The following is a 14,203-nucleotide window of genomic DNA, read 5'->3' as shown; positions in this document are numbered from 1 at the left end:
TATTATTAAGAACAATGGTTCTATTTAGGTCCATCTACTCAGGTGGTAGAGTTTTGTGGTGTAAATGAGTCACCAAGTTCTGTTGCTTCCACTTCCTCAAACATCATACCTATCTGTCCCCATCGCCTTGTTCCTCATCCTCAGCAGGTCACTAGGATATCATAGTGCTCTCCTCTAGATCACCCTTCACACCCTGTCAGTTTCCTTTATGGAATCATGGCTGGCTCTGTCCCTATCTTGCTCAGGTACTCTCAGCAGTTCCCCATGCATATGGAAGAGAGTTGCATTCCCTTCACTTGACATTTGGCTCCCTCTGCTGTGGCTGTAAGACTGCCTACCCAGCACTATCCTCATGCTCCGGCTCCTCTCATCCACAGCTCCAACCACACCATTACTCCTCCTCTTTCAAGACAACACCCACCTTATACCACCTCGCCTTTTCCCATGTGCACCCCTTCCATTCCATGCATCTGGAAAGCCTAGTAAAATCCTCTAGCTTTTATATAAGAGGTTAATCATTTTGCCTACATAAAAAAAAAAAAATCATTTTGCCTACATTATTCTCACTTAATCCACACACACATCAACCTCCGTTTTTATTTTACTGTTGGGGAAGTCGAAACTCAGAAAGGTCAAAGGAATTCCCCAAGGTGGCACAGCTGGATGGAGAGGTGGTGTTCAATCACAGTAGCCCAAGTCCACCTCTCTACCATCACACTAGGTTACTTCTCACATCTTTCCAGGCCCTTTGAAAATTCTGGAAATGTAATATTTTGGTGTGGCTTTTGTCACTGTAGAACCTATTGAGTGCAAATTAGTATATTTGACTACTTCTGGGCATTAACAGAAAAATACCTGTTTGATGTCTATTTTGCAGCCCTAAAAACCGAAGGAAAATGTTCAGCATTTAAAAAATTTACCAAATAATGTTCATTTCAATACTTACAAAATGATCAAATAACCTACAGAAATTACCCATCCCCCAGAAACATCATCTTTACCCCATTCCAGCCTTTTGTTCTGGCCCAAAGCCATGACAGTGTCAGCTCACCTGGTAAGGAGCAAGAACACCAATGCACTCCAGATGTTTACAAGAATCACAGTAGGCTAAACAATGGGGGAGGGTGTGTGTGGCTCATAGGGTTTGGTGATAGCCAAAGGTGAAAGGTCATGACTTGTAAGAAACCAGACAATGCATTGGTGTTAAGGAAGGCAGTTTAGTGGTTGGAATCCAACAGACTGAGGCTTAATTTTTAAACTACCAGCTATGGGCAAGTTGATTAATCTCACTGCATCTCAGCACCTTCACCTGCACAATGGAAATAGTACCTACTGCATAGCGCTGGAGTGAGGATTAAGAACAAATGCCCGGCATAAGCAGCGGAAGCACAGAGACAGTTGTGTAGTGGGTTCTCAGTGCCGCCCCTGCTCCTGCCTAAATAAAGAGCTGGGAAAAGTCCAAGTTAGATCTGGACACTCTTGTGAGATCGGCTGTTTTAACCTTGTTCTCAAAACTGAAGAAAAAAAGAAAGACATTCACATTACACTAATCCAATTTGAGACTTTACTGTCCAGAGCGATAATTATTCAGAGCTTTACAATTATTCTATCACATTGTAATTCTATTCAGAGGAAATCAAATGATAACCGGTAAATACACAGTAACAAAACTAAGCAGTTGGTGTTTGGATTCTTTGAACTGTGCATTCATTACATAATAAGTAATCTCAGTGTTATATGGAGCAGCAAAGATAGGGTGCGTGCTCTTACAAGCTCGTGTTTTATTATGAAGACTTGTACAAAATGTGAAGAGCTGATTATTTTAGTAGGTAATAAACAATACATGAGAATTTGCATTGTGATGATAACATCTCCCAAATGATGTGTAAAAATAGAGGGAGAAGCAGTACAGTTCATTTGGAATAGGTCATTAATCTTGTTGACAGCTGTATCCTCTGTTTGAAACTTTCATATGCTTAAAATATCCTAAATTAAAGAGAGCCCACATTAATAGGATCTTCATTTATTTAATATTTTCTTTTATGTCTCATCTCATGGTGTACTTATCTACATTGTTTTTATAGAGGTTTATGCAAAACTTCTGAAAAATAAGGTCATACAGGCAAAACCTGGCATATTGCATTTTGGAGGCTATCAAGTAGACAAACAACACCAACAGATTCTGGTAGGTATTTTTTAAGTGGGATAATTAATCATAGTAATGAAATGACATGAATGTTCTGCATTTATATTACTCATTCATTTAAAGAACAGCAGCATCTGCAGAAGTGCAGATGTTAAATTGGTCCAGAAAGGGGGTTCTAGGATGAGAAATTCTTAAGTAACACCAGTGTCCTTGGAGAAGCTACTTTCCCCCTTCCAAAGGCTCCTCAAAGCATTCTTTCCCAAGAGGTGTCATGGCTAACTGACTCTTAGAGGCTAGGAACTAGGAACTATGCTTTATGTCTCACATGATGCAATTTCATCCTTTATACCAGCTCTGTGGAGGTTGTTCTATTATTCTCATTATATATGCGAGGAAACCAGGATTCCAGAAGGTTAGATAGTTGGCTCGAGAATACACAGCTCGTAAGTGATAGAGACCAACTGACTCTTAAGCTGCCCTCTTCCAAACTAGTGCCTGCTTGGTCAAGGCCTACACCACCAGGGAAAGGGGTATTCCTCTTCTAGGAGGCTCCAGTCAGCTTTCTGTTTCACCTGCTCAGGTCCAATGCCCATGCCTAAATCAGCCATTCTGGTCAGGTCTAGAAATCAGATAGATTTTAGCCATGTCTGGGTGGCAAGGGTCAGCTCTACTGAACAGGTTCCAGAAGGGACATTTAAAAGGATGGGCTGCAGTCCACCACAGAGCTTCCTGGGTCCCCTTCATTGACCTGCATGTTCAGACTGGGTGGGTTCTGGGTGGCTATAACATTCCTAACCTCTTTGCTTATAGGGACCTGAACAGTTGTTTTTTTGTTTGTTTGTTTGTTTTTAAGAGAGAGAGTAGGGAGGGACAGAAGGAGAAAGAGAGAGAGAATCTTAAGCAGGCTCCATACCCAGCCCATAGCCTGATGCAGGATTTGATCTCACAACCCTGAGATCATGACCTGAGCTGAAATCAAAAGTCAGATGCTTAACCGACTGAACCACCCAGGTGCCCCAAGACCTGAAGATTTAAGTCAGCTCTACAACCTTGGTGACCTCACATCGATCCCCTAAGGTCACACTGAGCAGGACATCTCAGAACTACTCCCACTGGGCTCTGGATCTGAGTAAAATGACCTCTGTGTGTGGTTGGAGCGGGGCAGAGGCAGGCTCCCTTCACATGAGCCCTCTGAGACTCTGGCTCTGTACACGATGTACTCCCTCTGGCTCTGTCTCCAGACACCACGAGAGTCTCTACTTTTAGATGTAATGCATTCTTAGAAGCCATGTCTTAAAGTGGATCATTTTAAGAAAGAATTCTAACTCTTGTGCTAGATTTCTCTGAGCAAGAGGAAGAAGCTGACAAATGCTAAAGCTGTCAGGAAGTGAAGTTAGGTTTCTATCAGGCAGTTCCCAACAAACAGAGGATGCCATTTTTGTGCATTGAAGTGGGTAGAGAGAGAATAAATCCAGAGACAAACCTGTTAGGTGCCAAGTGTTTCCCCTAAGGAAAAGGGTTACTTATTTTTTAAAGGGTTACAATTTAAAACAGCGATTTATGAAATCCACCCATCAGCCTACAAGGATGTATTTCTTAGAATACAGCCTCAAAGATGAAGGTTAATAATTCATTTTGGAGCCTATTTTTCCTGGTATTAGGTTTGCCATCTCAATGGCGATAGGGTATATCTAAAATCATTATCTTTTGTAATTGCTCACTGTTTATAATAAATAATGAATGTAATGAATACACAATTCACTCCCCACCCCCCAGTTCCCTCAATCTCCTTATTCCCCCCACCCAGTCTACTCCTACTATAGGCAACCATGAATCTGCTTTTGGTTGGTATGGATTTAACTGTTCAGGACATTTCAAATGGAATCATATAACATGTAATCTTGTGGGACTTCTTTCAGTTAGCATAACGTTTCTCAGGCTCATCCAGCTTATAGCATCTATCAGTACTTTGTTCCTTTTCATGACCAAATGCTATTCCATTATATTGCTCTACCACATTTTGTTTATTCATTCAACAATTGATGGACATTTGGGTTTCAACTTTGAGGCTATTATGAATAACACTATCTGGACATTCGTGCATGTGTTTTTGTGTGGACATATTTTCAGTAGAATTAGATTTGGATATATACCAAAGAATAGAATTATTGGGTTGTATAATATGTTAGCTTTCTGTGGCTGCTATCATTACCACAAATTGAGGATCTTAAAAAAAACAGAAATTTATTCTGGAGGACAGAGTCCAAAATCAAGGTGTCAGCAGAGCTGTGCTCCCTCCAGAGCCTCTTGGGGAGAATCTTGTTTCACCTCTGGCAGTTTCTGGCAGATGTTCCTTGGCTTGTGGCTACATAACTCCATTCTCTACCTCTACCTTCACATGGCTTCCTCTAATTCTCTGTCTTCTCTTCTCTTAAAAGGATACATCACTAGATTGGGCCTACCCAGGTAATTCAGGATGATTTCACCTCAAGGTCCTTAACTTAAAATCTGCAGTGATCCTTTTCCCAAATAAGTTCACATTCACAGGTTCCAGGTATTAGAATGTGAACATACTTTCTTGAGGCCACCATTCAACTCATTTTATATATATATATATATAATTTTTATTTTTCTTTTAAGAAATAAAAGCTTACTGAATACACCACAAGGGAGCAGCAGACAGGACAGCAGAGCAGATGCTGTCTGCTCAACTCGCTATTTGTATTTTTTTACTTGTACATTTCATTTGCATTACTCTAATGACTAATGATGTTGAACATCTTTAGACCAGGAGCTTACTGGTCATGATGTAAAAAAAAGCTTGTGAGGGCTTCTGGCTGGCTCAGTCAGTAGAGCGTGTGACTCTTGATCTCGGGGTATAGGTTCCAGCCCCACATTGGATGTAGAGATTACTTAAAAATAAAACCTTAAAAAAAAGAAAAGAAAGCTTATAGAAGAGAAACCTAAGAGATAGCCTAAAAGGAAAGAGAAGTGGGAAGGAGATATTCAGGGCATAAAGGAGGATGTTGAGAGAGGTTCATGGTGCATGCTGCATATTTGGGCACTAGTATACCATCTGGTTTACCTGGATTGCAGGGTTTGGGGAGGAAAATAAAAGCTTCATTCTGTTGTAGAGCAGACACCATCTCTTTTATACAGCACAATGCCTAACACATAGGAGGCACTCAGTAAACACTTGTGAATGACACTGAATTCACTTTACTGGAAGAGAGTGACTTGGTGAAGACTCACTCCAAGTAAATGCAGTGTAAAGTCTAAATAATCATACTGCTTCTATCAGACATTAAAACAAACAGGCATAGATAAAAGTACAAAATGATTTCATCTTTATAACATTCTGGGAAATCTTGGGAGGGCCAGCCTCCTATTTCCACCAGCAAAATTAAGCGGAAGGCTAAGGCAATTACCTTGAGATTCTTGCCAAACAAGAGGGAAAATCCAGCTCTGCTTTTATCTTGGTTTTGCTACAGGAAACTATGCAAATTGCCCAAGAATGGAATGATTGAATGTGGGGTTAAAACCACAATAAATTGTTCATTAACATTTGAGATTGATCCAGATGGTTAAAGGATTTAAAGTGTTTTATTTGGATTCTTATTGAGATCAATGCTTTGACTTACTTTAAAATTTGAAAGAATGTTTTGCAATTTTCTCAAAACAAGATCTCTTAAATTGTTTTTCTCCCCTCTGTAGAAAGATTTTGTTTGTCTGGAAAACTGTATTTAGTAAGTAAATAATTAGTTTTCTCATGAGACAACCGGTGTTGATGTTGCCAACCCAAAACAAAGTTGTTAGCCTATACAGCCTCATCTCACATAAATTAACAATTCCTTAGGCTGATCTGTTCTGAAATAATGATATTAGTTTTCAATTCCCTATTGCAGCCTTTAACACCACTCCCTCAATACATAGCCAAATACATCTTTTATTATCATGAATGGGATCTATGTTGTTTTAATTCTTTGTAAAAATTTTTCTAAAGATACATCTATTCATTTTAGAGAAAAAGAGAGTGCTTGCACACAAGCCAGTTGTGGGGAGGAGCAGAAGGAGAGAAGATAGAGAATCCCAAGCAGATGCCCCCCCTAAGTGTGGAGCTGGATGTGGGGCTTTATCCCAGGACCCCAAGATCATGACCTGAGCTGAAATCAGGAGTCGGAGGATTGACCAATTGAGCCACTGAGGCACCCATTTAATTTTTAAGTTTTAAATTTCTTTTTTTGAGAGAGAATGAGAATGCACAAGCAGGGGTGGGGTGTGAGGAGAAGGTGGTGGGAGAGGGAGATGGGGAGCAAAAATTTTAAGTAGGCTCCATGCCCAGTGTGGAGCCCAACTTGGGGCTCTGGATCTTTAACCCCAAGATCATGACCTGAGCTGAAATCAAAAGTTGGGTTCTTAACTGACTGAGCCACCCAGGTACCCTTATGTTGTTTAAATCTTTAAGAAATTAATTCAATATTTTCTTATTGCTAATTTTGTATTCATTTGACAATGTAGATATTTATACTAAATTCCAATGCTCAGCCTTCACATACAAATGAGTAGTTGGGCGTGTTTCAATTTGCTCTGCCACAGTCAGGTTGGAAGAAGCTTGAGGTTTCTGTATTTTTTTAAATCAAGATGTGGCTCAGCCATCACCCACAGGTGCTGGCTGCATCTCCAGTCTCAGGAGAGCCAGCACCTGTCTCCTCCCTTGGGACCATCCAGGAATATTGGAACAGCTGAGCTGGCTCAGCAGCTTAGAGCACAGACCTCTGGTCTTTAGACTATGATGCTGCTTGTTGCAAATTGACCTAAACCTATGAAGTTATTTCTCATTGTCAGATAGATAATGAGAATCCAACTCTGACCAGAGGTGGGAGCCATACGTAACCTCCCACCAACCTTGCTACTAGGTACATCTACTGCAATGAAAACAGGTCTGAGAAGAAATTCTGCATGCATATGACACTTGCGAGCAAGCAGGCAAAAAAGAATGGCCATACTTGCAAGCTCCAGGAAAGCCCAGCCACTGTTCCTTGCAAGGAAGCTTTGCTAGCAACACATGTAGTATCATCCATTGGTAGGGTTGGCCAGCCTTCCGACTGGCTGACAGAATTTTTTGTGCTGTGCAAAAAAGGGATTTCTGGGTCTTTGAAGTCACTCTAAAGAATACTGGGCTCTGGGCTCATCAGATTCTCAGATCTCTTTTATTTAAGAGCAGGAATGCCTGTATGGGAAAGTTCTAGTTAGTACGTATATCCCGAACATCCCCTATGCTAATATTGTAGACCTTCCAGTGTCAGTTCAGGTGAGCAGGACTGACATGCTCTTAGTAGCCACCTCTGGAGTAAGGACTCTAGATTAGGATCTTGCAGTGTGTACTAAGCACTCCCAGAGTGTGGATTACTGATTTCTTCTAAGGTTAACCACCCTTGAGATGCATTTAAAAGCAATCCCTATACCCTTGTTTGTTTCCCTGTCCTTATTGGATTTTTTTTTAAGTGACAGCCAATATAACCTCCTTTGCTCCCAGTTCTTCCTGGACTCTGGCTCAAGGTCTCCAACTTGAGGGCCTCCCTTGATGACAAGCATGGGGACAGAGTTCTCTGTCAAGACATCCAGGCTGTGGGACTGCATGGCTACTTCTCCATCCCCAGACAGGTCCCACCACCCCAAGATTCTAGGTGTGATGGGCACAGGCCCCGGACATCCTGGGTCCCAGCATACCTGTCTCCCCAGTCTCTCTTGGAAGGACCATCTTGTGGGTAGGGCCCCAAGAGCCCACACCTTCCCCAACACTGCCCCTGTGCAGGGCACTTTGGAGGTCCAGAGCAGCCTGGAGAACTTTTTTTTTTTTTAACTTTTAGCATATTAAAAAAAAGAAAAGCTATGCCAAAACAGGGTACAGAACAGGGTCACTTTAGGAATGTTTACAGGTGACAAATAACTTTTAACAAATGCAAACACCACTGTAACCTCATCCAGGAATAATGTCTGAATTTTAATTTATGGATTCAATGAACATGAGGCCTTGGGCAATGGGCCCCGTGACAGGCCCGTCCTCTGGCCTGGACTTTGGAAACCAAAGGCCTCTTAACTGTCCCCTGGCCCAGGTGAAGCTCAAATCCCCAGATCCCACGGTTCTTGATCCCATCTCAAGCAAAGGGGGGAAACACTTCTACTGAGAGACCCAGTTAATTTATGCAGCAGGTTGTCCTGCCTCACAGGAGTGGCCCTCTCCTGCCACCATCAGAGAACTCCTGACTTCCAACTTCTTTTCCATTTGCCCCAGGGATGGATTGGAGGCTACGCTAGCCACATGCTTTTTCCTGATTTTTTTTTTTTTTTTTTTTTTTGACCACCTAAGTGTTGCAGGGCCCTCAGGATCAGTGGCATATAATTTGAGAAATTGTGGAAGTTGGTGGGTGGCTGGCTTCTTAGTTGAATCACAGAATGAAATGGAGTTGTGAAAATTCATTAATGAAAGACAACATGGTTCATAGTGGAGGTAGGAGGCTAGCAGGGAGAGCTGTCATGCCCCATCACTCCTCTGTGATTACAGACCCAATAGGAAGAGATGTTACTTGCAAGTCCATACGTTAGGTATTGCTTGACTATCCTAGCAGGAAGAAGGAAAGTTTTCCTTCTTCCCCAGCAACAGCCCAGCCAATGAGGGATGGTCACAACTAAGCCCCTATACTTCAAACTCCCAGTTTACTCCAATGGACTTTGTGTTTATAACAATACTGCCTGCCCCCCCAATAAAAGACCATTCCTCTCCCTTGGTCTGGGGACTTGTGTATGATTTTTTTAGTATCCTACTTGTTCTGGTTTACAATTCTCTGCTATTCCTGAATAAACTCACTTTTGCTGGCAAGATAACTGGAAGTTTTATTGTTGAGGTTAGCAGAGCTCAACAAAAAGGCACACATGGTAACTGGTCAGGATTGGAGATGATAGGTACATAAGTAGGATACATGCCTGGGGACTGAGGCTCTGGTAAATGCCCTAATCTAGGCAGAAGTCACTTGAGTATACTTTGTTATCCTTTACAGGGTGTTCTTTTCAGGGCGCCTGGCTGGCCCAGTTGGTAGACCATGCAACTCTTGATCTCAGGGTCATGAGTTCAAGCCCCACATTGCGGGAGCCTACTTTTAAGAAATTGTAAATAGTGTTGTGTTCATTGTTCTTTAAATGGTGTATAGTGCATTTCAAATCTTTTAAAAAGTTAAACAAGTTCTATCTCCTCAAATCCCTTTAGAAACAAGAGGAGGTATAAATAAATGAAGTGAATATGCAGATAGATAAAACAATGTTTTCTCTGAGTGCTTCTTTCTCTTGTAGAATCTGGTCAATATTTCCAACGGAGACATACATGTGCATATCTTACCCCCTCAAACCAAATACTTTCAGATCAAGTATGTGAAAAAGGTAAGCACATCCAGTTGCCTCTTCTCTGTGGTGTTCTTTGTTGAGTTGTGGCTTTCTGTGTGGTGGATCTACTTGGGAAGAGGGGAGCATGTAGTGTGCTGCATCCACAGCCCTGCTGTGTGCCCTGAACCCACTTGTCTTCTAGGAACACTGCCTTGTCCCCGGCTTGTCCCTCACAATCACCATTACATTTTCTCCAGATGAGTGGCGATACTATTATGACTGTATTCGGGTTCACTGTCAGGTAAGTTTTCTTAAAATTGTTTTTTGGGGGGTTAAGGGAGGGGGAGGATGTCAAAACTTATATCCTGAGGGAAGAACAAAGAGGAATGGAATGAGAACTTTGTGTAGTTTTTCTCTGGTTTCTCGCCCAGTGCATGGGTTCCTTGGGCAGCCAGTGTGAGTGGCATAGAGGGTCCTTGTCCAGTGACATGGGTTCCAGGTACAAAAGCCACCAAGAACAAGGACAGAGCCATAAGATATCATTTGCTTCAGGTTTTCTGTCTGCCCTGGCCCAGAAACCTTATTTATCATGTAGTGCTAGGAGTTGAGAAAGTCTTTTTCAAAGAGCTTAAATAAACTCCTTTAAGTGCTAGGCTACCAAATTAGCAACACCCCCGAATTGTGATGATAAACTCTAGGGACTAGATGGTGTCATGTAAGAATATCCTCAGAAGCAATTCTGGGGTCTGCAGGGAGATAGGAGCCTGTGTGGCCTGACCCCAGATGGCTGTGCCATGTGAGTCCCTATGAGACTTTTCTAGGTTGCCCAGTTCATCCTGTGGCCTCCAGCCAGAGCCAGCTCTGCATGCTGTCAATCCCTTTCTCCAGACAATACCCCCTACTTCCCTTTGCTTCCCTTTGCTCTCCTAGGTCCAGCTCTTACAAGTCAAGAAGCCTTAAGATGAACTAAACTTAAATTTTTAGAACTAAAGTAGAAGATTATCTTTTAGTAACCAATGAGTTTCAGTCTTTAAAAAGAAAATTAAAAAGCTAAACTAAAAACAAAATTAGATGGGACAACTAACAGCTCAATATCCATCTTTTTATATCTTGAGAGACAGTTGAGCATCTGCCTTTGGCTCAGGGCATGATCCCGGAGTCCCAGGATCGAATCCTACATAGGGCTTTCTGCTTCTCCCTCTGTCTATGTCTCTGCCTCTCTCTCTGTATCTCTCATGAATAAATAAATAAAATCTTTTTAAAAAATAAAAAAATAAAAACAATATTAGAGTTCTCTTTCAGAAGGAGTATTTGTACCAAGAAGATGAATCTCAGGGACAAGTATGGTACAGAGTGCCAGGGCACATCTCCTGCTACTCAATGGTAATGCTAATCATACCTATCTGCACTTACACAGTGCTCTTAACTCTTTCAGGCCATCATCTGCTTCAATTCCTAAGAATACCTTTCAAGTGAAGGCAGAAATATTCCCATTTTGCAAAGGAAGAAACAAGGCTGGAGAGGTCTTGTTCAAGGTCATATATTAACCAGGACAGCCAGCAGCCCTCTGTACCCAATGTCAGTTCCTTGTTGACCAACGGGTGTTGTCTGGATCAGCTAACTCTGTGATGGTTTCTATGTCTCAGGCTACTAAAGATTGTGTTTGCTTATAATTTTCTCAAATAGAAGCAGGTAGATTACTGTCTTTGTATCTACATGAAGGCATCATTATCTTTAGCTTTCCTGGGTAATAATGAATACTGCTTGGAGGAAATGTACTTAAAATTTCCTACACTTGGTTTATAGCTAGGAAAGTTCAGTATTTCTAATGTTATAAGTAAGCACTCAGGGTTCTTCAGGAAATATTTTTTAGTGATAGAAAACATAAGAAATAAAGTATCTACAAGTTCATCTTTGAAAATTATAGCCTCCAGTATGGTAAACTTCACCTTCTTTTCCCCCATTAATTTTAGGGAGATGAGACTCTGCTTATTCCCATCCATGCCTATCCTGTCACCAACACACTGGACTTTCCCTCATTTATAAATCTATCCAACGTTCTCCTTGGTGAAAGGTGAGTTACAAACATGAACTACCAAAATGTCATAGGTCATGAAAAGTTAAGAGACATGCATATCGAAACTTAGATTTGTATTTTTCCTAATGCCAGGTTATGCTTGTGGCTGAGTTAGACTGGACTTATAGTTGAAAAGGCAAGACAAAAACAAAAGCCCTATCTAAATAGAAAGGGAATACACTGGGCCATATAACCAAGAGGTGTATCTTCAGGCATGGCTGGATCTAAGGGTTTAAATCAGCTTGCGGGAACCTGACTCTCTTCATTTCTTGGTTCTGCTTCTCTCTGTGCAGTCACCTTTCACAAAAGACTCCCCTATCAGGGGTAAGAAAGCTGCCAGAAGTTTCAAATACTATTGGCAATGGGGGTGGTAGGGGCTAAAGGGGTTGGGGGTGTTCAAGCAGAAGTCCCAGGATTAAGTCTTATTAGACTAACTTGGATCACATGCCCGTTCATTAACCAATCTCTGTTTTGAATGAGAAAGCAGAGAGAATAGAAAGTCATTATTCAAGCGAAATCTCAGATTCCTCACCTCTGTCTTATTGGAAAAATAGTTAAAGATTCCAATTGTAATTTAAGATATGTCTTGGGAAAAAAAAAAGATATGTCTTGGGTTTGTTTTTTCAGTAAATATTTATTAAATACCTACTACCTGTCTCTCGAGATCTAAAAAGATGGATATTGAACTGTTAGATAAAGATATATAATGACCATGCCAGTTGTTAATACTTCTATACTGGTTGGGAAATATATAATGTCCTGAGCTCTCCTCCCTCCATAAATAAATAATACCTACAAAAAGATGTCTAATCATCTGTAAGGTTTGAATGGTAATAATATAATGAACACTGGCTTTAAGACATAAAACATGACCAGTAACTTTGCAGCTTCTACTCAGAATTTTGTGATAATCATTTCTTTGATTTAATAGTTTCGACACATACCTAAGCAGCTCTAAATAACACATTGTTTCACATTACCAGTGTGTGTTCTTTATATAAATGGAACCATACTGTATGTAAGTTCTTCTGTAAGTTGCTTTTTTTAATTCAACATTGTGGTTTTGTGATTTCGCCATGTTAACTCACCACTACTGGGGTGTCCACTGAATGGACTGACCATAGTTTTTTTTTTATCTGCTTTAGTTCAAATGAACCTATGGGTTGTTAACACTTTTTTTTTTTTTTTTTTGGCCATGACCAGCACAGTGGTTATATATTCCTGTTTGTGGTCTGGGGCACGTATTCTAGATTTTCTCCAGTGTATACATCCAGAAGTGGAATTGTAGGTCTAGCACAAGTTCCGTGTTACTGTGTAATGCCAAATTGTTTTTCATAATGGTTGTACCCATTCACAGGCCCACCTTCAGTGCATGAGAATTCCTGATTTCCTGCATCACTGCCAACAATGGGTATTATCAACTTTGACATGTTCACTGACACATATTCTTGGCCTCTTGCTCTCCCATTCCTCTATTTATTTTCCCCTGACATTTTCTGCCAGAACTCTATCCTACTGTTTTCTCCCTCTCCCTCCTCAACCTTCCCGTCTTCACCCAGGCCTGTTAGTACTAAGTGGTCTGCAAAGGTGAATCCCTCCTGGCAGGACCCACTCACTCTATGTGTTTTGAGGCCAAACATAGCTGTTTCCTTTAAATGAGCAAACATAGCAACTTTTACAAAAACCCAAGTGGAAGGAAACAAATAGCTTCCTAGTTCATGATTCCTTCCTTCCTCCCTCCATTCCTTCTTCCTTCCTTCTTTTCTTTCTCACCTCCACAAATTTCACATTATGTTTTGTTTGGGTAATAAAGTAGGCTTAGGAGTTGAGTACAATGATCTAATAAGCTGGTGGAAACGATGTGGCTTGTAATGCAAACATTAGTCTTCGTTATTAATACATAAATCTACCAACTTCCCTAGAAACTTCTCCCAAACTATTCTGAACATAATGCCCTTCATTTATAATCGAATGAAAATCTCAGCCAAACAGTTTATTAAACTAAGTTATTGTATATAGTAGTATGAGATTTTTAAAAATCCTTCAAAAGATAAGCATGCTCCTCTTTTCCTATAAACATTCTGGCAGCAGGCAATGTCTTCCCAAGACTTAATGCACTTTACTTAATGGCTTTTTACCAACTGTTAACCATCCAAACTGTCCTCTGCTGCATTCACTCTTAAAATGTTGGGTAGCAGGATGGAAGGAAAGCATTTGAAAGGGCTTTCACCTGAAATGTTCTCAGTTCTTTGTGGGCTACTTTGAAGGCTGAAGGTATCACCTGATTTGGTTCCTTATTCAGTATTCAATCACTCTTCAGAGGTTTACTGAATGCTAGTATGTGCCAGGCACCACATTAGGTATTGAGTATGCAGAGATGCTTGAGAGCTGATACCATGACTAAGCAGACAATACTAACATCTAATGTGGTGTATTCAGAGGAAGGACACCTAACCCAGTGCAGTGGGAAGTGAGTCGGGGGCAGTCAGGATGGAGGAGCTCAGACACGACTTCCTAGAGGAGAACATGTCTGAGCTGAGTTTTTGAAGGACAACCAGAAATCAGCCAGCAGAAGAAGGGAACAGAATAGGAGAAAAGAAGGG

At 41.0% G+C, this 14,203-nt stretch overlaps 1 protein-coding gene across 13 annotated transcripts in view; it reads left to right on the top strand.

Annotated features, from left to right (window-relative positions):
• CFAP221 (cilia and flagella associated protein 221) overlaps nt 1–14,203 on the top strand; it is a 123,073-nt gene that overhangs the window by 2,368 nt on the left and 106,502 nt on the right. For 7 of the 13 annotated variants that reach the window (XM_038564942.1, XM_038564944.1, XM_038564943.1 and 4 more), the window contains exons 3-7: nt 2,085–2,185; nt 9,494–9,580; nt 9,726–9,824; nt 10,826–10,906; nt 11,497–11,597. In XM_038564942.1, the coding sequence (XP_038420870.1) occupies nt 2,085–2,185; nt 9,494–9,580; nt 9,726–9,824; nt 10,826–10,906; nt 11,497–11,597 (469 nt within the window). Of the gene's footprint in view, nt 1–2,084; nt 2,186–9,493; nt 9,581–9,725; nt 9,825–10,825; nt 10,907–10,958; nt 11,102–11,496; nt 11,598–14,203 lie in introns of those variants that run through there. The other 6 variants (XM_038564948.1, XM_038564957.1, XM_038564952.1 and 3 more) reach the window with 5 other exon arrangements.

This window comes from Canis lupus, chromosome 19, assembly GCF_011100685.1.
Source record: "Canis lupus familiaris isolate Mischka breed German Shepherd chromosome 19, alternate assembly UU_Cfam_GSD_1.0, whole genome shotgun sequence".
Taxonomy (NCBI): Eukaryota; Metazoa; Chordata; class Mammalia; order Carnivora; family Canidae; genus Canis; species Canis lupus.
This window is presented reverse-complemented; position numbering and strand designations above follow the sequence as displayed.